At 48.7% G+C, this 26,842-nt stretch overlaps 1 protein-coding gene across 5 annotated transcripts in view; it reads right to left on the bottom strand.

Annotated features, from left to right (window-relative positions):
* Positions 1 to 26,842, bottom strand: part of AGAP1 (ArfGAP with GTPase domain, ankyrin repeat and PH domain 1) — a 575,037-nt gene that overhangs the window by 271,084 nt on the left and 277,111 nt on the right. For all 5 annotated transcript variants that reach the window (XM_043877472.1, XM_043877473.1, XM_043877471.1 and 2 more), the window contains exons 7-9: positions 22,165 to 22,292; positions 20,424 to 20,579; positions 12,450 to 12,542 (exon numbers count right to left, since the gene is read on the bottom strand). In XM_043877472.1, the coding sequence (XP_043733407.1) occupies positions 12,450 to 12,542; positions 20,424 to 20,579; positions 22,165 to 22,292 (377 nt within the window). The remainder of the gene's footprint in view (positions 1 to 12,449; positions 12,543 to 20,423; positions 20,580 to 22,164; positions 22,293 to 26,842) is intronic.

The following is a 26,842-nucleotide window of genomic DNA, read 5'->3' as shown; positions in this document are numbered from 1 at the left end:
CGTGTCTGACTCTTTGCGATCCCATGGACTGCAGCACACCAGGCCTTCCTGTCCATCACCAACTCGAGAGCTTATTCAAACTCACATCCATCAAGTTGGTGATGCCATCCAACCATCTCATCCTCTGTCGTCCCCTTCTCCTCCAGCCTTCAATCTTTCCCAGCATCAGGGTCTTTCCCAATAAGGGTCCAGCAAATTTCAGCTGAAATTTCAGCTCAAAGGTCCAGCAAATTTCAAACTATCCCCTTCCCCCTTTCCCCCCAACACGTGAGGGGCTAAACAAGCATCTAATTGGTTCTCAGATGGTAAATCAATGGAAGACTAAAAACAGAAGAGGAAGAAGAAGAAAAAAAATCACACCAGGACAACCTTAGCTGTCCTTTCTTACAGGCTATGAAATATTTTTGAGTTGTACATATTATGACGTCAAAAGGGTCAGTACCAGGCTTCCCAGGTGCCTCAGTGGTAAAGAATCCACCTGGCCAATGCAGGAGACATGGGTTCAATCCCTGGTCCTGGAAGATGCCACCTGCCACAGAACAACTAAGCCCAGGCACTACAGCTACTGAGCTTGTGTTCTAGACTCCAGGAACCGCGACCAACAAGCCCACGGACCGCATCTACTGAAGCCCGTGTGCCCTAGAGCCTGTGCTCCGAAACAAGGGGAGCCACCGCAATGAGAAGCCCTCACGCTGCAGCAAGGAGTAGCCCCTGCTCACCACAACTAGAGACAAGGCGCCCACACAGCAGTGAAGACCTGGCACAGCCAAAAATAAGAAAATAATTTTTAAAAAGCGTGAGTCACTCAGTGTGGCCAACTCTTTGCTACCCCGCGGACAACAGCACACCAGGCTCCTCTGTCCATGGGATTCTCCAGGCAAGAATACTGGTGTGGGTTGCCATGCCCTGCTCTAGGGGATCTTCCTGACCCAGGGACTAAACCCATGTCTTCCTGTGTCTCCTGCATTGCAGGTAGATTCTTTACCCACTGAGCCACCAAGATAGGGTCGTGTAAACTGTTCACATTAGGGGAGTCAGGTGCAGTGTGTGTGGGAACTCACTGGATGATTTTTTTACAGCTTTCCCACACATCTAAAATCATTTCTCAATAAAAAGTTAAAAATTTTAAAGTTCTCCTTTAATCCTGCACCGCATTTACTTGTGTTCCTAGTCATCCAATTTTAAGCCAAGTGGACATAAACTCTCCTGTGCTAATTATGATCAATACAGTTCCACGCTTCCACTTAGTATTTTCTACACACTGTTCACACTTTTAAAGAGCCTTGAAACTGACCATTTTAGAGTCTGTATATCCTACTGCTGTTTAGTTGACGGTCACTAATTTAACTCCTTGCTTGTTGAGTATTTTTAGTTCCCAGGGTCTTAATATTATAAATAAACCTGCTATGAACATTTTTGTACACTTAAAGTTTTCTTCCCCTTGCTCCTAGTGAATTATCCTCTTGGGATAAATTTCTAGAAGAGCAATTACAGGGACAAAGTGAATGTAATTTTTTGTCCTTTATATACTGCTAGTTTATACTCCAAGAGGGCTGGGCCAATTTTCAGTAACACAGCAGAGCATTTCTAAAATTCTGTTTTTTCCTAATTTTTGCTAAGACCAGGGTTTTAACACATGTTCTTAACTATAAGCCTAAGTACAAAATGATTTCTCATTGTTTTAAATTTCTAATAGTCCAGGTATGAGCAGAGAAAGGCCGCATGCCCATCCATATTTATTTCCTTCTTGTGGATCTTCATTTCCAAATCATCCGCTGTACGTTACTCACATCCCCAGTGGTATGTTGGCACAGGTGGTGCATGTTTCCAGAAAATTCTTTGTTTTGCATATTAAAAACAATACAAATTATTTTTCTACAGAAGAATTCTTGGGGATAAACATATTCGTGTTTGGGGGGACAAATTACTATCACAAAGGCTATGGTTGATGTAGACTGAATAATGGGGCAAAAATCTGGCAAATATGAAGACAGTCTAGTTAAAATTTGCGGGTTTGAACGGAAACAATTTTTATAAACAAAATTACATAATGAAGACATTTATTTGGATGACCTTTCTTCTGCAGTGAAAAAGTTTTAGGAGAAGCCAGCTTTCTAAAATCATCTTGATCACTGACAAAGCTTTCACTCTTTGAAGATTAAAAGGTGTACCTCTTGTGCTTCACCTAAATAGAGTAGCCTATGTACAAGAATCAGAGTTAAATTTAGAGAAAGACAGATTAAAATTTATTCTGTATCTTAAACTCTAACAACGTAGAGTATGACCTCTCCGATGTAACACATTCTTTAAAAGAAACATGATACTGTTTCAGGGAAAGAAAAATACCTTACACCACTGACCTACTCCATCTACTTTATATATACTTGCTGACCGACTGGCCCTGCCCTGTGGACCCCTAGGAGAGACCACCGGAGGGCACCCGCCCCACCCCACCCTTCCTGGCGCCCAAGTACGTGGGAGCAGACAGCATGAACAATGCACTTGTCCACGAGGCAGGGAAGACAGAGGCAAAGTCCCAAGACCTAATGAGGTATCAGGGCAGCGAGGAGAGAGGACACCGCATCTCCTGCAAAGGAACGCACGTGACATGGGCCCTGAGAACAGGAAGGCTGTAAGAAGCACAAACTGAGGGGCCAACCAAAGCTGGGAGCTCAATGTGTACGAGGAGGGAAGGGAAGGAGCCCCGAGGGACCCCCGATGCCCGGCCATCTCTTGCTGCTGGCATCTCTCGTGAGCTGGTTCCTCTCTGGCCCTGTGCGTGACCTTGATACGGCTGCAGCCCAAGGACCACGGTTGGTCCAGTGCCAGACAGCATGTGCTTTAGAGGACAGCCCCCCATAAACACCCTGCCCTGCTGGAACCCCACAAGGAGGATACCACTGACGTGACCTTTAGCCTGGTTTAGAAAAGATGGTCAGTGTAGGCACAGATTCAATCAGGGGCGGATGGCAAAGGCTCTTGTGGCAACACGTGCTAGACGGTTCCTGGGTGTGACCCCCCACCTCTGCCCTCACAGCTCAGTAACCTCGGCGGGGTGACCCGACCTCCCTCAGCTCGGGACGCCTCATCTGTCATTGGCAGTAAGTTGTGTCTGAGGTTGGGAGAGAATTAAGTGAGGTCATGTGACTAAAGCATCTAACACAGTAACTGACACAGAATAAGCACCCAGGAGGACTGTCAGCGTTCTTACTATAAATCTAACAACAATGATCTGGTCAATTGTGAAGACTTTCTAAGCAGACAGAAACATTAGTGAACAAGCAGAGCAGGGTACGGGTCTGACCGAATTGGGGAAGACTAGCTTTGGGACGGCACTAAGATTTAATAGTGTTTCCTTTATTTGAAATAGTCCATTTACAGTGTGTTAGTTCCGGGTGTGCAACACAGGGATTCACACACATGCACAAACACACACACACACACATATACATATTCCTGTTTAGATACTTTTATTCTATAGGGTCATTCCAAAATTCTGAGTATAGTTCCCTGAGCTGTACTGTAGGTCCTGGGTGATCTAGTTGAGATACAGTAGTGTGTATCTGGGCTTCCCTGGTAGCTCAGCTGGTGAAGAATCCGCCTGCAATGCAGGTTCGATTCCTGAGCCCGGAAGATCCCCTGGAGAAGGGATAGGCTCCAGTATTACTCCTGTACTCTTGGGTTTCCCTGGTGGCTTAGCTAGTAAAAGAGCCCACCTGCAATGTGGGAGACGTGGGTTCAATCCCTGGGTTGGGAAGATCCCCTGGAGGAGGGCATGGCAACCCACTCCAGTGTTCTTGCCTGGAGAATCCCAGGGACAGAGGAGCCTGGTGGGCTGCAGTCCAGGGGGTCACAGAGAGTCGGACAGGACAGAGTGACTAAGCACAGCACAGTCTGTGTCCCTTAATCCTAAATTCCTAATTTATCCACCTCTCTCGATTTCCCCTTGGATACTCACAGGATTGTTTTCTGTGACTGTGAGTCTATTTCTGTTTTGTAAGTAAGTTCACTTGTACTATGTTTTTAGATTTTACACACAGGTGGTATCATACGGTATTTGTCCTCTGTCTGCCTTACTTCACTTAGTATGATCATCTGTAGGTCCATCCACGTTGCTGCAAATGGCATTATTCCATTCCTTTCATGCCTGAGTACCATTCCATTGAATACATGCACATCTTGTTTAACCATTCGCCTGTTGATGGACACAAAGCATGACATTTTGACAGCCAGTGTGATTCTTCCTGCCAGAAAGCAAGGTGCTCACTTGTTTCAGACTTTCTGTTCACAAAGAACGAAATCCAAGCTGGCCTTGAGTGTGAAGTCACTTCAGTTGTGTCCCCCTCTTTGCAACCTTGTGGACCATAGCTTGCCAGGCTCCTCTGCCCAAGGGATTCCGCAGGCAAGAATGCTGGAGTGGGTTGCCATGCCCTCCTCCAGGGGATCTTCCCGACCCAGGGATCGAACCTGCATCTCTTATGACTCCTGCATTGGCAGGCGCATTCTGTACCACTAGTGCCACCTGGGAAGTTGGCCTTAACAGTCCTAAGATGCACTGTTGGGACAGGGAGCTACAGGCCGAGCAAAAGGAAACATTTCTTTCCTGTGGGCTGAGGGCCTCTCTCACTGCGGTGGTCCCTCTTGTTGCAGAGCACAGGCTCCAGGGTGCATGGGCTTCAGTAGCTGCAGCTCACGGGCTCTAGAACACCGGCCCAGTAGTTGTGGGTCACAGGCTTAGCTGCTGCAAGGCAGGTCGGATCTTCGCAGACCAGGGGTTGAACCTGTGACCCCTGCATGGGCAGATGGATTCGTTCCCATGAGACCACCAGAGAAGACCCCGCCCCCCCCTTAACAGTGTATAAAGCGCTTCATCTGCATCACCTGGTATCACCCTCCTGCAGCCCTTCTGGCCAAGGGAAGGGTTAGGTTAAACTGCTCCGCAGACTTTTACACATAAACCCTGGGTCTTGTATTTTGTGGTGCATATCATTTCTTGCAGCATCTTGAGCATTTCGTACAGACCGCGCCGCCACCCATCCACACGGGCCAAAGCATCAGGAGGCTGTGGAGGGTCTGCCCACTCATGGGAGATGGACAGAAGGAAGTTCCCACCGAGGCATCCAGACCTTCCAGAGTGTTCTGCCAATGATGCTGTGATGGCTGACGAGCCAGATGAAAAGCATGTGATGCCCCCACCTGACCCATTAAATTAATCATTGTAATTGGCGACGTCTGCCGGGATCCAGGCTGGATGCGGTCCTCCCCGGGCGCTGTGCACCCAAGTGAGGTAAATTAGGTTTCAGGGCGCCAGGTCGGCGTCAGCAAATTACCTGCTTCTGGGGAGTGGACTGTGCCCCGGTGGGTGCAGGCAAAGCTGATTTGCCACATGGGTGAGCAGCATCTTCTCAGAGTGCTGGTGCCCAGGGGCCCCGCTGTGGTCAGGGGCAAGCAGGAGCCCCATGGACACGGCCCCGCATGTCCTGGGAGAAGGGCAGGGACCTCTGAGGTCAGGTGTGAACAGGATCCCTGTGGACACGGCTCCGCATGTCCGGGGAGAAGGGCAGGGGCCCTGCTGTGGTCAGGGGCAAGCAGGATCCCTGTGGACATGGGTGAGCAATGTCTTCTCAGGGCACTGGCACCCAGGGGCCCCGCTGTGGTCAGGGGCAAACAGGAGCCCCATGGACATGGCCCCATGTGTCCTGGGAGAAGGGCAGGGGACCTCTGAGGTCAGGGGCAAGCAGGATCCCCATGGACATGGCCCCACGTGTCCAGGGAGAAGGGCAGGGGACCTCTGAGGTCAGGGGCAAGCAGGATCCCCATGGACATGGCCCCGCGTGTCCGGGGAGAAGGGCAGGGGACCTCTGAGGTCAGGGGCAAGCAGGATCCCCATGGACATGGCTCCGCGTGTCCGGGGAGAAGGGCATGGCTGCCCCTTTGCTTCCCTTCCAGTCTCTCTACAGTTTCATCTTGGTCACCAATCTTGCTCCCTCTGTGAAAGCAGATGATGGCTGGATGGCTGACCAACTGGCTGTGAACGGTGTCAGACTTTCTGGGGACGTCGAAAGTCAGTGGCGTTGGTGGCTTTTATTCTGCGGACGTCACACAATCCAGCCCCTCGTGCCTGTTCCAGGTACTAGACCACGCAGGTCAGAGGCCTAACGGCAGGTTGGCCAGGGGATTAACTCGAGGTTCCTTTCACTGAATTGATAACTGCCGCTTTCTACCCAACCGAGAATCAAACACACGCACGGCTTACAGCGGCTCGCGGTGATGGCAGGGCACTGGGGAAGGCCACCACCCAGGCCTCTCTGCCTCTATGTCCTGGGAAGGGCTTCCCCACGGCTTCAGGGGCTACAGGAAAGGCTCTGCTCTCACTGGTGGCTCTCTGCCCCAGGGGTGGCCAAAGTCCCATCAGGGTTCAGGGCCAAAATTCAGAATTTTTTAAAAAGTCACATGAAACCACAAAGGATCTACCGTATAGCACAAGGAATTCTACTCAACATTTGTGATAACCTATAAGAGAACAGACTCTAAAACAGACTGGATACATGTAAACCTGTAACGAGGGGCTGCCCAGCGGGCACTACTGCTAAAGAATCCTCCTGCTAATGCGGGAGACATAAGAGGCGTGGGTTCAGTCCTTGGGTTGGGAAGATCCCCTGGAGGAGGGCATGGCAACCCACTCAGTATTCTTGCCTGGAAAATCCCCATGGACAGAGGAGCCTGGTGGGCTCCATGGAGCCGCAAAAGAGCCTGACACAGCTGAGATGACTTAGTACGCATGTGCGCATACATGTAACTGAGTCACCTGGCTGAACATTGAAATGAATACAACACTGTAAGTCATCTCTACTCCAATAAGATTTAAAAAATGAAATAAGATGCTCCCAACTTAGGTTAATAAAAAAGAGAAAAGAAAAGAAATAGAAAGTCACATGGAGACACTTAGTGTTTGGTGTATCCATGGATCCCAGAATTAAGCAGCTGACCTGGGTCTCCAGCAGCACCTCAGACCCAGGTTCCGAGAAAGTGCACCTGGGTTGGACTAGGCAGAGCTAGGACCACACAGAGCAGGTGGTTCCCGGGCCCGCCACAGCCTAGATCCCCGCACACACCACTCTGCCTGCATCTGTTCAAGGTCAATAGGGACTTCTTTCTTTCAAAATATCAACCGGTGGACGAAACTTAAAAAAAAAAATTCTGAAAGCCGGAAGCAAGCAGATGCGGTGTTTTGCCTGTTAATCTCCAAAAGCTCTCTGAGCCTTGCCAGCACTTAAATCTCCAAGAAACAAGCCACCAGGCCAGGGGCACCCAGCCTCGCTCAGACAGGCCTGTGGGGCCCTGCTGAGGGGTCCTCGCTGCAGCCGGATTTACAGGGGGGCATTTACAGTGCTCCTCTGGAATCTCCCCTCCCAATTAACCTGGGGAAGCCCACCCCTTAGGCCTCACCGGTTAAGGGGGGCTGGGGGTTGGGAGGGATCTTGACCAGATAAACACCATCGGTCCGTCTGCAGGGGGTGGGGAAGGACAGACAGACAGAGGTGTGATAAAGCAGATAGTATTCTTCATTTTTTCATTCTCTGAAACCCCACGAGACAACACTTAGTGAGGCATTCGCTTGCTTCCCCTTTTGTCCTCACATACAAAAGATACATACAGGTATTTTCAACGGTGTGAGCAGGATCAACTGACCAAGAATTCTGTTGTTCAGTTGTTCTGTCGTGTCTCACTCTTTGCGACCCCACGGACTGCAGCAAGCCAGGCTTCCTGGTCCTTCACTGTCTCCCGGAGTTTTCAGATTCATGTGCATCGAGTCGGTGACGATATCTAACCCTCGCATCCAAGATTCTACAAATGCAAATGTTCACCCTCTAGTGTGTGTTACTGGGTGCGAGGTGAGGTCTGTGTTTTCAGGGTGAACATCAGAGGCAGGAGGAGTCGGGAAGGGAAACAGGACAGGCTGAGTATGTGGATCATCATATAGAGATGAAAAAACTCGGGAGAGAGGGAAAAAAAAAAGAGCACACAGCTGCCGTCCCCCAAACAGACCTCCCATCTGCCACCCACGATTTGCATGTCACCTTCTCCGGGCTCATTTGTACTTCATTAACTGCCATTGACTTAACAAGATTTATGCAAATGACACCATAGGAGCTCCCTAACTCCCACTGCAATCAAGTGATTATGTATGTACAACTCTCCACAGCAATGAAAAATTAATACGTGACAAGCCCACTCGCCGCTGAGCCGGGCCTCTGGGTTTTTCTTTTCCTTGCTTTTTGCTTTTACATTTCTATCTGAAGCGACCTGATCGCCATCACTTAGGAGAAGGAGGAGACGGGGAAGAGGAGGAAGACGGAGGAGGAGGAGGAAGGAAAGGCAGACGGAGGAGCAGCAGATCTCTCTGAACCAAATCTCCACTGAGACTTCAGAAAGGACAAAGAACGCAGAGGTGGGCCCAGGTCCTCAAAAAATGGAAGTTATTTTGCAGAAGATAAGTCACATTCTCGATGAGAAAGCTTTCACGGGGGAAGGAGGGGAGACAGGATCACTGCCCACCGTCCGCGGGCAGCTCCTCCCACGCTGGGCCGAGGAGAGCCTCCGTCTCACAGCCAACAGGCGAGCTGTAAAACGTGAGCCGGACGCGGTTAAAATAACCCACTGGAACACGCTCCGTCTGCAGAGACATGCGTCAGGCTGCCGAGCGTGCTGGAGACATGGCCTCGCCCGTGTCCCGAAGCGCCCCTGACAAGACTCCTGTGCGCCTGGGGGTGGAGACAGAGCCTGTGACGATCAAACATACTGGCCCGTCCCAAAGCCCCCCCACCACCACCCGGCCCAGCCCCACGGAGGACAGGGACGAGGTTCAGGACGAGGACTCCTCTGCAAAGGGCCTGTGAGCTGGGGTTCAGGGCCCCAACACGCAGACCCAGTTCCGAACAGGGGCTGAGAGTGGAGACAGGGGCTCAGATGCTGGTGGGAAGGGCAGGCAATGGAGACAGGATGCAGGGACCCTGGGCAACCCCGCACAGAGGCGCGAGGACCTGTGTCCGTGCAGACGTGCGATGCTGCAGGCATATCTCAAAAGATTCCTCTCCTCGGGCACAAGGTATTTGTCTGAGGTTGGGGGGCACACGTTTAAACCAAAGCATCTAACTCTGCTTCCTAAGCTTTTTTTTTTTTTTGGCTGTGCCATGTTGCTTGTGGGATCTTATTTCCTCGACCGAGGATCGAATACCCACGGCAGTAAGAGTGCAGAGCCCTCACCACTGGACTGCCAGGGAATTCCCTTCCTAAGCTTTCTGAAGGCTTCTGGCCAATGGGCAGCATAGGGTGCATGGGCTCACGGGCCAGGTTCGAATCCCAGCCCCTCGGCTTCCGAAGGGGCCTGGTCTGGAAAGCTTGTACCACACAGATTTACTTAAAAAATGAAGACAACATAGCTATGTCAACTGTGGCCATGTTAAGGGTTCAAAGAGATATTACGTGAATGCTTAACAAATACTAAGCAATCACTTAATCATTCAGGCCTGCAGTGTCTAGAACATTCCGGCAGGTGCTGCTCTAACTGGGCCCCATCCTCCATAATCCTCTTGCTTCATTTCTATTAGCTGATGTCATCCCTGGCAGGCTGAGGAGTCCAAACTACCTCTAAGGGTCTCCGTTCCTTTATAAAAATACAAATAAATCTGTACGTCTGTGTGCAAACCCACATCAGCCCGTGCGGCCCACAGCAAGGCTCCGACGAACGTGTCCTGAGCACGACCAATCTGGAAATCCGGCTTTGCCGGATCCTCGCTGGCATCTCCTCATCTCAGCATCACAAGGGACTCAGTATTATCTGGAGCCCAATTCCCAGATGGGGATTCCGAGGCCGGGCATGTTCTGCCTCAAGGGGACTCTGACCCGCCAGGTGTGGTCTCCGGGATGCGGGTTTCCCATGTCTGTACGTAGAGGCAGCTACGAGAGACAGGAGCTGGCTGGGCTGCCTATGTCAGGATGCCCCAGGAAACCAGACCACGACTGAGGGGTAAACTGGATTATTTTGAACACTGACAACTGAAAGGCTTCCCAGGACAGGATAACCCTTGACCGTCAACCTCCAGCAGCACACAGACTAAAAGCCTGGCCTGTGCAGAGGAGCAGGGCGCAAACTGAGGGAAGGGAGGCCCCACCCATACTGGGGCGGCAGCCAGCACGCCCACCCGAACCCACGGGGGACGCCATCCAGTGTTGAGTTCTAGCAGCCCAGAAAGGAAATGTCCCAGGAGGGATATTTTAAATGACAGGAAAAGAATTCAATGACTTTCCCAATTCTCTAGTTGACACAGCATCAACAGAATGAAAATTACACGTTAAAATTGCCTTATGTGGAGAGTTAAGTTTATATCAATAAGTAAAGGCAGAAAGAATAAGCAACCATGCCTGCATCTCTATAGGAAAGAAAACCTTTAGGAACACTCAAAACCAGATTCACAGACACAGAGGGCAGACGTGCCGAGGGGGAGAGGGGAGGGGGTGCAAGTGAAGGTTGGGGGTGTGGGGTTAGCAGCTACAAATTACTACACACGGGACGGATAAACAACAGGGCCCTGCTATAGAGCGCAGGGAACTGGGTTCAGTATCCTGTGAGAAGCCAAGGTGGAAAAGAATACAGACAAATATATATATATGTATATGTATATATGTGTGTCGGGGTGTGTTTATGGGGCTTCCCAGGTGGCGCCAGTGGTAAAGAACCTACCTGCCAATGTAGGAAACATAAGCAACTTGGGGTCGATCCCTTGGTTGGGAAGATCTCCTGGAGGAGGGAATGGCAAACTACAACCAGTATTCTTGCCTGGAGAATTGCATAGACAGAGGAGGGATTCCATAGACAGGGGGCACACTATAGTATGTGCTCAGTCACATCAGTTGTGTCCAACTCTGTGCGACCCCATGGACTGTAGCCCAGCAGGCTCCTCTGTCTACGGAATTCTCCAAGCAAGAATTTTGGAATGGGTTGCCATTTCCTCCTCCAGGAGATCTTCCCGACCCAGGGATCGAACCTGAGTTTCTTATGTCTCCTGCATTGGCAGATGGGTTCTTTACCACTAGCACCACCTGGGAAGCCCTATAAATACACACCCCATAAATACATATGAATGTGTGTGTATGTGTACATATAGACATATATATATACATATAATTAAGTCACTTTGCTGCACAGCAGAAATTAAACACAGCATTGTAAATCAAGTATACTTCAATTAAAAAAAAAAAGTGAGAACAGCAAAGAGGAGGGAAGGAGACTGCTCTTAGGGGTTCTCCATGCCAGCCTACACATCAGTTCCCCAGTCTCTGGAGGCACCTTGTGAAACCCTGTGGACTTCCGCCTCTGTCTCACCTGTGATGCTGGGGCCCGCCCACACCTGCGTGCAGAAACTGCCGGGTCCCCAGGTGAAGCCACAGGCTACCTGTTTCAAGCGGAAAGACTCTAGCCCTCCTGAAGGGTGGCCAGTGCCAACACGAGCTCCTACGGGATCCGTGTCCAGCTACAACTGCAGGGGCAGAGCTGTCATCCTGCCCACGGACTCCTCTTCCCCTTAAGCAGAAAACACTCGAAACCAACCGGCCTTCTTCAGAACTAAAAGACGGCATTTCCAGAAGCCACGCTGCGGGGCTGAACACTTTCATTTCATTTCCCTGGGAACTATCACAGCCAAATAGGTCTTGCGAATTCCCCTTTTCCTTGAGACATAAAGTCATTTGGTACCCAGCTTCTGGGCTAATGAAAACCGATTCCAGGCTAGCGACATAGGCCAAAACAAATGCCTGTGTTCGAGTCCTGTTGTGTAATGAGGAAGTTTAATTAAGGCCCCACATTACAGCTGTAAATGTTCCTTTATATAATAAGGTCTAAATGAAACTGAACCTAATCAAAGTTACAATTCCTTCATTAGCAAATTACAAACAAGAGCGCACAGCTGACACACCGGCTATGATTATCACAACTAATTGCCTCGTTGTTACAAACCAGCCTGCAACCGTGTTCAGATGTCCGTCTGCGAGAGCAAATTAGGGCCACGTCGGGCTATTCCTGTGATCACAAGGGGCTCTTGTACGGGGATCTGATTTACCCCTGTTGCCTGGCGGCCAGCGGCCCAATCAAAGCCGCGCTACAAAGGCAGCCTTTGAAGCCAGCGCAGTCTCGAAACGCACTCCATATGCAGGCGGGCAGACTGCACTTCATTAGGTCTGTTGTCACATTTCCCCTCTTCTTATTCTAATGATCCTATTTTAATACACACAGGAACCTCTTCTAATTGATGTCAAGTGAGTGACTTCTACATTCATCAGCGGAGCACATCAAACAAACCTTGGCGTGCGAGCCAGCCTCACAGCGAGGAGAGACCCGGGGTGTGTCTCCGGCTACAGGGCCGGGCGGGGGTGGGGGGAAGCCGCGTTACCTGTTTAATTGGGATGGCTCGACCGCTCCCGATGCTGTCCGCTCGACTCTCCAGGCCTTTCTTCTCTTTGTCTGGGTCACTCCCTTTCCGAGACTGAAAAGCAAAAATAAAGTTAGCCTTTGGGGAAGGGCTGCGGTTCACAGATTGCGGAGGTGAAACCCACCTGCGCGGCTTCTGCAAAATACACACCTGAAGAAGCCCTGCATGAGCTGTGTGTGTACCCCCATGTACGAGCTGTGTGTGTGTGTACCCATGTGTGCCAGCTGTGCGTGTACCCCCATGTACCAGCTGTGCGTGTACCCACATGGGTGAGCTGTGCGTGTACCCACGTGTACCAGCTGTGCGTGTACCCCCATGTACCAGCTGTGTGTGTACCCACATGGGTGAGCTGTGTGTGTACCCACGTGTACCAGCTGTGCGTGTACCCACATGGGTGAGCTGTGCGTCTACCCACGTGTACCAGCTGTGCATGTACCCCCGTGTATGAGCTGTGTGTGTGTACCCATGTGTACGAGCTGTGCATGTACCCATGTGTACCAGCTGTGCGTGTACCCACGTGTACGAGCTGTGCGTGTACCCATGTGTAAGAGCTGTCTGTGTACCCCTGTATACGAGTTGTGCGTGTACCCACGTGTACCAGCTGTGCATGTACCCCCCGTGTACCAGCTGTGTGTGTACCCCTGTGTACAAGTTGTGCGTGTACCCACGTGTACCAGCTGTGCGTGTACCCACATGTACCAGTTGTGCATGTATCCATGTGTACCAGCTGTGCATGTACCCACGTGTACCAGCTGTGTGTGTACCCCTGTGTACAAGTTGTGCGTGTATCCACGTGTACCAGCTGTGCGGTGTATCCACGTGTACCAGCTGTGCACGTACCCACGTGTATGAGCTATGTGTGTACCCACGTGTACCAGCAGTGTGTGTACCCACATGGATAAGCTGTGTACCCACATGGATAAGCTGTGTGTGTACCCCTGTGCATGCACACATATCCCAGGAACAGACTGCTGGGCGTCCATCGCCACCAAGTCATCACACTATAGGGAATTTTCTAAACTTTCCTTCCCACTTTTCCACTGCAAAATCATCTTTTAATTCTTTTGTAAAGAAGTTCAAAATTCAATTACGAGAAACCAATGGACCATACAGGAAAGTAACGCCCAACAGGAAAACACATTCTGAAGCTGCAGTTAAATCCAGCCGAGGAGAAAAGAACTCCTCGCTGCTTGTTTGGGAAACCTGTGACATAAATGTATATATTTAATTAACATCTGAAGGATCTTAAAAATTCTATTAACGTCTCAGCTGTGCAATTCAACGGGATACTCCTAATTCATATCGAGCTGCCATTAACGTTCCTTTTTATTGCTTCTGGATAGTCAGAAACAAGCAAATTCAAAGTTAAACTGGTGTTAAGATACCACAGAAAATAACCAAGGGGAAATAAAGTTGAAGATATCTTTGGGGGTAAAATATCAGTACTTTGGGGGAAAATGAGTGGCTTTGTTTGCCGAGTTCCTGACAGTTTTCTTGGCAATAATGACGTGTGTGCTCACCCTGGAGGAGGGCGGCCAGCAGGGAGGGTGTCAACGGGGGCCCCAGGGAAGCCACCCCAGGACACCATGACTTGGGGACATTGAAGGAGCAACCACAGCTAAGTCTCCATCGCTTGGTGGCATGAGAAACTGTGAGCACGATGATTTTCTGACAGATTTATTTTATTATGAGAGAAAGATCTGAGACTCGTCCTCCTTAATAACTGTGCTGACAAGTGACAACTCCACTCCATTACTTTTCAATGGGAACATTACTCACGCAATATTGAAAATGGAGAAACATTTTCATGTGCTTTTCAAATCTGAGATGATATATGAAAGGAGCAGACTTTGTGGTGTCCAGTGCGGCAATGAGAAGCTAATGAAATCCAGTTTTAAAGGGTGTGAGATGGAGCTGCTGATATATATATATATATATATATATATATATATTTTAAATATTAAAGGGAGTGATGTCATGGGCTATAAGGAGAAAAGTTCCCACGACGTAAACCTGGATCAGGGACTGTGATGAGCCCATGGGCTCCACAGAAGACAGGCTGCTTTGATGATGCGCAGAAGCTGACATTATTTACTGAGCACCTACTAAGTGCCAGGCACTGTGCACCTGTGTTTCTTTAGGATGCTAGAAGCTTGGAATGAGGTACCAGAAAATGGAACAAGCAACAAACAGAAAGTTGTGGAAGAATATAAAACGTGATGTTTAACCTTTGGGCTCGGCAGGAAATAAATACAGATTTATCAATTCCTTGTCAGGAACTTTAGTTAAAGAGTTAGGGGCTCACTTTTCTCTTTCATTAATTAACTGTTTAATTAATAACCTGTGGTAAGAGCTATGTAACAGCTCTTACATAAGTTCTGTTTTCCCTATGTCTCAGTTCATGAGAAAGCTGGAATGTGAGGTTACTATTTGTAAATGAGATTCAAAGCTCACAGCGATGACATTTAAAATTGTTTCACATCAACAGAGACCACTAATGGTACTTTTGGAATTTTAAGAATTCTGAATTTCTAAATCTGGAAATCCATCTTCATTATTCTCTATTAACCAGAATAATTAACAAAACAAACATTAAAAAAATGAACATCTTCCTCAAGGCAGCACATCTGTCTCCACAACCTCTCCGTCGTCAGAGAATTCCAGATTCCACAGGAAGCAGGATCAGGAATTAAACTCCATGTCTGATCACATACCCTGAGATGAATGAGGTGGAAACTGAGGGAAAACTTCCCCACCAAAATGCAACAGAAATTCCCAATGACTCTCACACTTGGGTGGAGAGAACCGTAAAACTAAAACTTCATGAAAAAAATAAATAAAACTCCATGGACCGAGTGGTGGTAATGTGTTAGGCAAAAGGGTTTACTGTGTCTCCATCCTATAGCGACTTTTGGTACAGCAGTCTGTGATATATATTATAAACCGGAAATCCAACAGCTAAACTAAAACAAACCCATTGGACATAAGACACCACAGCACGTATAGATTCCCAGTAAGGTCTCCTGATATTTCTGCCAGCCCTGAGACTACATCACCCACAGCACAGCCTCACAATGCCACTCAAATGGCTCCTTGAAAGCATCAGATCCAAAGCTGCCCTGGGTACCGCTGCCGGGGGGTCAGGAGTGAGTGTGCAAGGCATCTACCTGAGACACAACCAGAACCCTAACAGGAGTGTATCACACCCATCAGAGAAAAGTCAGAGTGACCGCAGAGCCTCTGCAAACAGTGAGCGCGGCAGAAAGAAAGGCTCGGATAAACCTAATTACCATCTCCTTCGTCAGAGACACGTTCAGCTGCCCCTCAGGTGATAAAGGAAGCTGTGAGGGGCACCCCACCAGCGGCCTGCCCCCGAGAACAAGGAGCTTCACGGCCAAGCGCCCTCACTATCACACACAGGCCCGCCTTCCCCTCCAACCGATGAGGAAGTCCGAGACTGCAGGAACACACTGTCCCAGGATCCACGCTCCCTTCCCTACAGAAGACAAAATGCCACTCAAACAGCTCTGTTTATACTATCCATTCTGCTGCCTTATTTTTTTACAGAGTCTCTGTGAACTGGGCAATGGCTTTTCACAATCTTTGGTTACTGGGTGCACTTGGCTCTGTTCTGGGGTGTCGGCATTATATGGCAAGCTTTGAGAAATAACCACGTTAAGTGACATCGGGATTATAAAGGTTGAAGGCAGGCAGAGCAAGGCGCCGGACAATTTGTGGACACGTGGAGGAAAGAGTTGGCGCAGACGTGGGCGCAGATGACAGACACTGCATCCAAAGGAATGCCGATTCCCGGATGGGGGGTGGGGGGATGGATATTCTGCACTCTTTATCTGTGACAGGGTTATTTCTAGAAGTAGTAGCAGCCGCCGTGGCAGAAAAATGCTCGCAGTCTATGAGCTGCAGGGTGAGTATACGCATGTGTTTTTAAATTCCTATATGTTTGAAAATACGTCCTAATAAAACATTTGAACCACATGTTAATAAATCAGGGCTATGAAACTACTCATCCTAAGAGTATATATTACAGGACTGGGAATTCGATGGATATAGCCTTTAAATATTTCTTATTTCAAAATAATTTTTTTCAAAGAAATAAGCAAGATATGATATCAATTCAGCTTTTTTATTAGTGACTGATGGTTCCTACTGCCTACAGAACACAAAACTTGCTACTATGAGAGAGATCTGCAAGTTTGTAGTCTTTTGTAAAAGGTGTGTGTTTGATTTATTTTTTGCTCAGACTTTTGCTTATTTTTGCATGTGTGTATATACAAACAGAAGCATCTGGGACTGAAGAACGTTAGCCCAGGGCGGCACACTGCAGTCACTTTATAAAATTTATAAGCATGGTGTTTGCAGACTGGTGTGTGTACTACTTAATTAACGCTGGCCTCTTTAGGAAGATCTTCATAAATGAGGAAGCCGAAGCTCCTTCATCTGCGCATTACCGTCCCAGCCTGAGTGGGTTTTTATTCACTAAGATTGGTCGATGTAGGGCACTTCCATCCTCCTAGTACACATTTTTCAATAAATATGCTTTTCGCTAATTGAAGTCAGTGATTACTAACAATTGCCAGGGATGAGGAGGTTATGACATTTTACATATTTAAGAATAGGAGCAAACCGGTAACAAGGAGAATCTAGTTTCTTAATTGGCCACGATTTCAAGATCAATTTGCCTCTTGTCATTCCCTGGGTGACACTGACATCTAGTGGAGTTATCACTTTGAGATCTTCAGCGCGCAACACCCACCCGTCACCATCACCATCAGCGCCGTCGCTTTGTTCAGGGTCAAAACTGGCAGTGATAAGATACAGGTTTCCAGTCTTTTCCTTCAACGCCATGATGTAAACCCGCTGTGAAGGTAGCTTCTTCATGACCCCGATTCGGGGTCATGTTCCCAATAGTAACAACAGTGCAATGGATTCAGCTTCTGAAAGGATTTACCCTCAGACCACTTTCCAACACGTAGAGACCAAGCCTCGATCCTGCCCTGGTTCACAGGCAGGCCCTCGCATCCACCACCAGCTGCATTAATTATGACATGATCCATGGGGATCTCCAGTCACCATAAGGACGGGGCTGCCCTGGTTCTGGCACTGTCCGACCCGGCCTGGACAGCTGGCCGCGGTCTGGGCGCCTGGACTCGGTGTATACACGTGTGCACGGCTCCAACTGTGTGGAGGCAGGGGTCCCATCGCTCTGCTCTCCTCTGGGCAGGCAGAAGCCCCATCCCAGTCCACCTCCTCTCGAACCTGGGCTGACTGACAACACCCACGCCTGATGGAAAACAAATCCGGCCGCGCAGACAGCAGTGGGGAAGGGCAGGCTTATCACCCGAGTTACTGTTCATCTGCTTCTTCCTGCCTTAACATGTCTCCTCTGGCAGGTTCCCAGGACACTACTTTCCAGCACCTTCAGACCCCAGAGGTGCCCATATAGGTGTGGGATGGCACGTGCATGAGCAGCCCCGTTTCAAAGAGACTTCCCAGCTTCTCGCCTCTTGCCTTGAAGACAGACCAAAGCCAATGACCAAGAAAGGTGACCCTGAGAAGCTGTCATGAGCCTGGGTGTCCCTTCCTCCCGCCATGCCCTAGAAGAAGCGGCAAACACACAGAAGGTGCTCTGGTCCACGTTCCAGGGCCCCTCCTCCCCGCTACGCTGGTGTCCCGCTCACGGCCCACCCGCCTTCTCTGCGGGCTCCGCCTCAGGTCCATGGAGCCCTGGGTCGATCCACAGCCTGTTCTCCGAGGTGACCCCGCCTCACCTGGAAGCCCCCACCTGGGTGGGCACACGTGTGACAGGTGGATGGATAAGCCACAAGCGCTGCTTAGGTGATTGCTGCCAGTCTCAGTGTGTCTGAAGAAAGTCCACAGTCCAGCGTCTCGTAGTGGACGTCTTTAAGGATATCAGGTATGCACCTGTATTTTGCACACACCTAAGCACCTCCCTCCCAATTAACTGCTACTTCTGCTTATGCACTAATATAAGTTACTCCGTAACAGCGGGATGGTGAGATAAAAATGAAAGCAAAGGACTCTTCGTCCCTACAGGGAATCTTTCCAGCAACCTCACTGCAACTACTGTTGTTTCCAGTTCAGAGAGGTTGAATTCCTTGCCCAAGGTCACATAGCCCCAGGCAGTAGAGGTCAGAGGCTGAGCCTGTCTGATCCTCTGGCCCTCCAACAGCAGCGCCTGCCAGAACTCACAGGGCACGGGGCAAGGATCCGAGGAAGGGAGTAGTTGTGAGGAGGGAGTGTGTGCTGTTGGCAACAGACCTTTTGGCAATAAGACCATCTGATTGGACAACTGCCGTGGACACGGTGGGAGAGGGCCAGAGGATCTGCTGTACCTGGCACCCTCCTTCACCGTGGAGAACGCCATCTTCAGGGACTTCTGTAGCAGTCCAGTAATTAAGATTCTCCACTTTCAATACAGGGGGCGCGGGTTCGATCCCTGACCGGGGAACTAAGACCCCATGTGCTGTGCCAGACAAACAAACAAAAAAAACCCCGCCATCTCCAAATCAGGGCAGGGGATCAGGTAACAGACTCGTGGCCACCCCTGGAGAAGCCTCCTTAGCTCGAGCCAGGAAATACTGAACTTCTTTGCACCGAAGTCAGTAATAATCAATCAAGAAAAAGTGTCAGTCACTCACTCAGTCATGTCCGACTCTTCAAGACCCCACGGATGGTAGCCCGCCAGGCTCCTCTGTCCATGGGATTCTCCAGGCAAGAATACTGGAGTGGGTTGTGATTCCCTTCTCCAGGGGAATCTTCCCAAACCAGGGACCGACCAAGAGGAGAAATCATATGGCTGGAAACAGGGCACCCTGACGCTGAACGCTAGAGTTGAGCAACTTTCTGAGAGAAGTCAAATTTCCCTTTCTAAGACAAGGCACTGGACGCTGGAGACATCCTCGTCGTGAGGCTGGCCTGTGCGCTGTGGGATGTGGAACGCCTCCATGGCTGGTACCCAAACTAGAGCTCCGCAGGACCACGCCCAGCCCCACCCCCCAGCTGAGGCAATGCAAACCTTCTCCAGAAACTGCCAAATTTCTGGCAGAGCAAAAGCACCTGGATGAGAACCCCTGGTTTGAAAGCCTGTACTTATAATACACAGACCTAGTCCCAGGAAGGAAAGTGTTCTTCTCAAGTCAAATGACTCCAGCCACATGGCAGTAGCTCTGCCTGGAGTGTTGTGTCTGGAGTTCTGGGCTCAACTGCAAAACCTTCTCCACCATTGATGGGTAATGTCTGCTGTGTGCAAGGGAGAGGACAGGGTGGCCGCGCTTTTGTGTCCTCTTGTTGTTAAGGGGACATCCCAACTGCTCAGGGAGCTTTTAAAAAACTACACACGCCTGGGTCCCCTGCACAGATTCTGAGCTCATAAACCTGAGCCCCGAGAGCTGATGTACACCAGTGCCCTGCAAACGGTTCTGAAGAAAAGTCCAAGCGGACAGGCTCGTGTCCGTGAGCCTCTACAGACTCCGAGGAAATCCTCAGCACTCCAGCCTAAGGAGCAGGGCGTTTGTCTATCTATAGGGTTTACACATCTCATCTCGAAGGTTGGATGCACATGTGTGGGGAACCCTGGCAGAGTCTGTCACCTGCATGTATCGAACAGGACAAGTCGTTAGCTGGAGACCAAGGGAGTAGCAGGACCAGGAACACCTTTATCCAAGTCTCTGGCTCTTCATTTCTGACCCATCAGGACTCCCTGCAACTGAGCAAGTCCCAGCTTGCTCAGTACCTGCATCTCGGCATCCTGCAATATTCTGAGAGTCCACGGAACTCACTGCCCTTCCTGTTCATTGGGATCAGACACTACACCCGTCTCTGACCACCTGGCGGCCAGAGGACCACTCAGTGACCGTCTCGGGACCCACGCTCCGAGCCCCGGGGGACACTCACAGTGAAGAGGTTGGACCGGCGCTTGGACTGCTTGCGGACAGGCGTGGGTGTGTTGGCCGCGGGCGGCACGTCAATGCGGAGCTCCTTCTGGCTGGTGCTTGGCGTGGACGGCACGGAGGAGGAGTAGTCGCTCAGGCTCCCGCCCCCGTTACTCGTCTGTAACAATCAGAAGCCAAGGCTGTGTTAGGGACACACTCTGGGAGCCTCACTCACCACCTGCGTGGACCGTAACCCACGGGCCGGCAAATCACACACAGCAGGTGCAGCCGACGGGTGGGCCGGCCTCTCCCACTGGCTGGTGGAATCGGCATGAAGGATGCTTGGTTTCCTTCTAGAAGAGAGAGATCCGCTCAGCGTCATTTCCGTTAAGAAAAGGGACTGAAGGCAGGGAAGTCTCTCTCGTTTAATTTTTCTTGAGAGTGAAAATGTAATTATTTTCTATTTCCTCTGAAAGAGGAAGGGACTGGCTGAACTAAGTGGTTTCTGTGGTCCCTTCACTGTGCTAGATTAGAGGCAGAAAGAGCACAATTGTGCCCCAGAGGACCAGAATCCACATTTTGAAAATGACCTCTTAGCGGGATAAATCGGGGGACTGTGATTGACATATACACATCACTACATATAAAAAAGATGACTAATAAGGACCTGCTGCCGAGCACAAGGAATTCTACTCAATGCTCTGTCAGGGCCGATATGGAAAAAGAATCTGAGAGAGAAGGGACATGTGTATTAATACATGTATAAATGACACTCTGCTATACAGCAGAAACTAACGCAACACTGTAAATCAATTATATTCCAAACAAAATTAGTTTTAAAAAAAGAAAATGGCCTCTTGGAAACGTGGATGCATCTGGAAGACGTTTCAAGATTCAGGGAGAGTTATAGATGCCAGTGGTGGGGATGTTAACAGCCTGGACGGTACCTTCACGGTACCTTTGCAGGGCCCCACTGTAAACGCACTTCCCTTCTCCTCAAGCAACCAAACACAGGATGCCTAACCTTCTCACTAAATCTGTTTAAGAAGTGTCAACATAACACCTGTCTGAGAAATGTGAACCGAAGACAGGAGAGCAGGCAAAAATAAGCCAACACTTCCCCTCTGGGATTTTGGTTAGGTTCTTCAAAGCAACTTTTATTATTTGCTTCCAAATAAATAGCAAAATGTTGCAACAGAAAGACACTAGTGGGACTTCTCTGGCGGTCCAGAGGTTAAGACTTCACCTTCCAGCACAGGGGTGCAGATTCGATCCTTCTTCAAGAAGCTAAGTTCCAACATGTCACACACGTGGCCAAAAAAACCCCACAAAATGTAAAACAGGGGAAGCACTATTGTAACAGTCAATAAAGACTTAAAAAAGTCACTAGTTTCCACAGGGCATAAGGGAAAAGGGGACTCTAACCCAGAACTGCTACCGTATTGAAGCATATTGTGGGAAGAGCCAATGAGATTCACCCACAGCCGCTCAGCCTACAAGAAGACGAGAATGAGGACCAACTCGGGGTCATTTAAATCAACAGCAGAGAAGGCGTGGAGACGGGAGCATTAAAGACTGATTCCCATAAAAACACTGGGCCACAGCAGTTTCCGAAGGAGATGTTACGTCAGTTACGGACACGCTCTTATTTGCAAGTTGGAAGAGAAATCCACCTTGGAGCTGGCTGAGCACCCTCTCCGGCAGGCGTGTCCTCCCCGGCTCGCGCCTGCCTTCCAGCCCAGCCTCTCAGGGGACCGACATACCTGGCTGATGTGTACGGCGGACACCTGTGCGGAGCAGACGGACGAGTGGCTGGGTGAGTTAGGGAGGGACTTGCAGGGACCTATGGACAGCTGCTGCTTCTTCCTCGTGGCAACAATCTTCTGGGCAACTGCGGGCAAGGAGACAGAGGAGGTCTCTGTGAGGTTGCTCTCCAAACCCAGGGCACGTGGCAGGGGCCCAGGACCGTCTCAGTCACCCACCGTCCCCTTGCTCCACAGTAACAGAATTCCTGACTTTCAGTGGGACACAGGACGACCAGGAGAGGTATGACATTCCCTGGGGCTTCCCCTGGTCCATCCTCCTGCCCCCAGCTAAACGTGGCCACACGAGCAAGTTCTGGCCAATAGGATGTCAGCAGGAGGGTCACATGGCAGCATCCCAGAAGCACCCTCAAGAGAGATGCCCTTGGCCTATTTCTCCCTCATGGCCTTTTCCTTCTGGCTGCATAAAAGGCACATATGTTGGCTGTAGCCCTGGCAGTGACCTTGGGAGGTGGAAGCCACACTTGGTGGGACATGAGCCCCTTCTAGGAACTGAGTCTCTGGTTTGACAACCCTGGGCAGACTGTCTCAGAAGCTTTATAGGTAAACCACAGAAAATACATATCTATTTTGTTTAAATCATTCTAATGATTTTTCCCCCCAATTACTTGCAGCAAAAATCATCCTAAATAAGACAAGGGAATTTAAACCAAATCCTTTTGGAAATCAAAAAATCTATTTTATTTATCTATTTTTTTTTTTGCATAGCCTAAAGAATTACTCTCAACTCTACAAGCAACTGCATAGAATTACATTCAAGGACATGCAATTATCTCAAAAGACTTTTTTTTAATTTAAATATACAGCTATACACATTGAGAGTTTATCTTAATCAATACAAATCTAAATTCCACCAGTCATAACTTCTCCTGGCAAATAGGCTGGCTGATAAAGCATACCAGCCTATTTAATTGGAAAGGAAGTCAAGGATTAGAAAACTCTTCCTACACCAATAGGTGTCACTCCAGGAGAATAACCGCAGCTTTTATTTGAATAGATGTGTGTCTTTGGGGACGAGCTGTAATTAAGTTCAATGATATTCAATCCTTGTCTTTGCCCAGAGAGTGGCTATTTTTAAAGACATTCATGCAAAGGAACACACACTGTCCCCAGCAGCGGGTTATGACGCAGAAGGAGCATGCATAGTGGCCGCGGATCATTTCTTGTCCAAATGAATACAATGTTAATAAGGAGCTGATCTGTCCACAGCTTATGGCTTTCATGTAAATGAATGATAGTATAAATATGATTAAGTGAAAATGCAATATATAAAAAATGGCTCACAGAGATGAAACAGCAGCCTCATTAGTTACATCCCACCTCCAATAGGCCTCTTATCATCCTGAAAGGATGATATCAATTAATTTATCTTTCCATAGTGTATTGATCATAACCTTCATCAGCTAATCATGTTTAAATTACAGAGGAATATCGCAACACTCTGTCATTTCAAAGCCATTGGCGTATTGATCTGAGGTCTTTGAAGATGCACATTAGAATATTTCAAAAATCACTATGTGAACTCGAAACTAAAACCCAAGAACAGATTCCAACACCTGCAAAACATGTGTTGTATAGGTGAGCTGAAATTCCAAGACCAAAAGTTAAATAACTTACAATCACGATTGTCAGGGTGACTGCCAATTTACTTCCATTAAAAAACAAAAATAAAGAACTTTTTAATTTTATTTTGATGATCAACTCTAATGCATTTTTATTCTCCTCCTGACCTCACAGCTACTATTCAGTTGGATGACCATACAGGATTTCATCTTAAATCTCACAGAAAAAGCATAAACATCAGAATTAAACAGGGCAAAACTATTTGGACAACTCTATAGACATTCTTGACTTCCCTGGTGGCTCAGACGGTAAAGCATCTGCCTACAATGCGGGAGACCTGGGTTCAATCCCTGGCTTGGGAAGATCTCCTGGAGAAGGAAATAGCAACCCACTCCAGTATTCTTGCCTGGAAAATCCCATGGACGGAGGAACCTGGTAGGCTACAGTCCATGGGGTGGCAAAGAGTCAGACACGACTGAGCGACTTCACTTTTCTTTCTTTCTATAGACACTCTTGGTAAGTGTTTTATACTCTAAGGGGGAGTTGAGAAACTTTCTAAAACAAGTCGAATACATTATTAAAATCCTCATTTTATGACACTCCAAATGGAAAAGAATTTTCTCTCCTCCCCACACGGAGGCTAGAAAGAGCAAGTCCATGGGCAGAGAGAACCTTTACCCATTAAGACTCCCACAAGGGGACCGAAAGGGCCGTGCAAAGCATCAACCACACATTAAGTACTAAGGTTCTTCTGTCCATGGAATTACTGCTTTGCTACATTTATAACAAAATATGAAGTCACAGCCTCTAATAACTCATAGCATTCTTTTAAGCCTAACTAGAACTTTTAAGCCTATTTGTTTTATTTCGCCATTATTTTTATGTCTACCCACAAATGGAAGCGAGGAAATGAGTTCCAAATATTTTGTGCTAAAATACATAGACTGCTTCAGAAATACAGGGTAACCCATAAAAGTGGGGGACACTTCACAGGGGGACAATGGAAGTAGCTGACTCCAGAAGGAAGAGGAGACACAGTGACTGGTTTGTAAGGCTGAGCCTCCTTCTTTTCCACACTGAAAAGCCTCCTGCCCACTGTGGCCACACGTGGATGAGGCCCCCCGCCCAGTAACAGCTCAAGGGAAATGGGGTCCCAGAGCAGGGAGGCTCGGTTCTCCTGTAACTACAGTCATCAGCTCACCTGGTATCTGTTCTCCTGTAACTATAGCCTTCAACTGCGCTTGATACCCAGAACATTTAAGGTCAGTCGACTTAAAACATGAATCTTACTTGACCCCCAGATTACACTGGCTGGGCGATCTTTATGATCAGAGATTTTGTCTTCATTTAATCACTCCACAAGTGAGTGTTACATATTTTATACAAATACACGCGATGAATGAATAAAACAGAAACACAACACTTGAGCTCGCGTAAGAGGCTCCGGAGCCTTTATCATCAAGCTGGATGTTACCTGTTTGGGTGGCACGCGCTTGTATAAAGCTGCCACAGGAGCTCAGCCCGAGTCTGAAACGCTGTCAGGGGCAGACCCGGAAAACGTTTGCCCCTTTCCCGGGTGGTGGTGGTGTTCAGTCGCTGAGTTGTGTCTGACTCTCTGCGACTGGGTGAACGGCAGCATGCCGCCAGATGCGAACCAGTTTCATTAACCTGGTATTTCAATAGTACTTGGTGCTGCTTTAAAAGTCACTTCCTAGGGACTAAGGTACAACATGAGAAGCATAATTAACACTGCTCCTGTTACAGATGAAAGTTACTAAGAGAGTAAATTCTAGGAGCTCTCATCAAAGGAAGATATGCTTCCATTTCTTTTTTATCTATATGCGATGGTGGATGTTCACTAAACTTACTGTGATATCATTTCATGATGCAAGCTGAATCACTGCACTGAGCATCTTATATGTCTGTCAGTTTTAGCTCAATAAAATCCAAAGGGAAAAAATATTAAACACAGTCAAATATAAACAAATGAGTGAATAAGCAAGTGTCACTTCCTCCAGAATTTTGAAGTTTTATTTGGGTGATAAATGCCCTTTAACTGTATCCATAATCTCACTGTAGAAACTTCAAATATAAGGAAGCAACTTCCAGGGCCTAGAAAAGGCCTGAGTGGTTCCTGGGGGATGGCAGAGGCCCCTTCTCTACTGGCGTGATGACTTTGAGATCTTTATTTTTCAGCTGTGCCCTTGAGTATGCGTTCATAAATATATTTCCCTTCTTCAATTAAAAAGAAGTTGATTCAAGAACTGAAGTAACCAGAAAAAGCGAGTTATACATTTACTTTCTCCACAGATTTTGAATTTTCTATTGGAGAGATGATAAATGACACGCTTTAATTAGTGTGTAAAAATAAGACTCTCGGATAGCTCCCAAATAAGACCTCATTAAAACCTGGCCTAATGCCCAATTTCTGTTTCTCCTGGTTCTCAAATCATTCGCACTGAAGGAGGAGCAGAAAGAATGAGTCTGGGCCCCTCAAGGGAATCAGGTCCACCTCTCACCAGGATCTGGGGGCCATCCTCCTCCTCTCACCCCCACCACCTTTGACCCTTACATCTGAACAATGGGCCAGCAGGCTGAGCATCCTGTCTGCTGCTGTTTAGTCCCTAAGTCGTCTCTGACTCTTTGCAGCCCCGTGGACTATAGCCCGCCAGGCTCCTCTGTCCCTGGGATTCTCCAGGCAAGAATACTGCAGTGGGTTGCCATTTCCTTTCTCCAGGGGATCCTCCTGACCCAAGGATCGAACCCGGGTCTCCTGCATTGGCAGGAGGACTCTTTACCACTGGGTCAGCGGTAAAGAGCATCCTGTCTACTAACCCGTTTAATCCTCACAGTCCCATTTCGCAGATGAGGAAAAAGAGGCAAGTGGAGCCATCGGCACAGCAGGGGTTCAGACGCAGTCCGTCTGCTTCCAGGAGTGCTCACAACTCCGCCCTGCCAGACCCCGGCGCGCCCAGGACGGGCCTGTGCACCCTTCCGCCCCGTGCCCGCAGAGACTCTCTCTGACGACCCTCCCTGGTCGTGCTGACCACCGCAA

The sequence above is a fragment of the Cervus elaphus genome, chromosome 20, assembly GCF_910594005.1.
Source record: "Cervus elaphus chromosome 20, mCerEla1.1, whole genome shotgun sequence".
NCBI classification, from domain to species: domain Eukaryota; kingdom Metazoa; phylum Chordata; class Mammalia; order Artiodactyla; family Cervidae; genus Cervus; species Cervus elaphus.
Note: the sequence above shows the minus strand (reverse complement) of the source record. Positions and strands in the feature narration are given on the sequence as shown.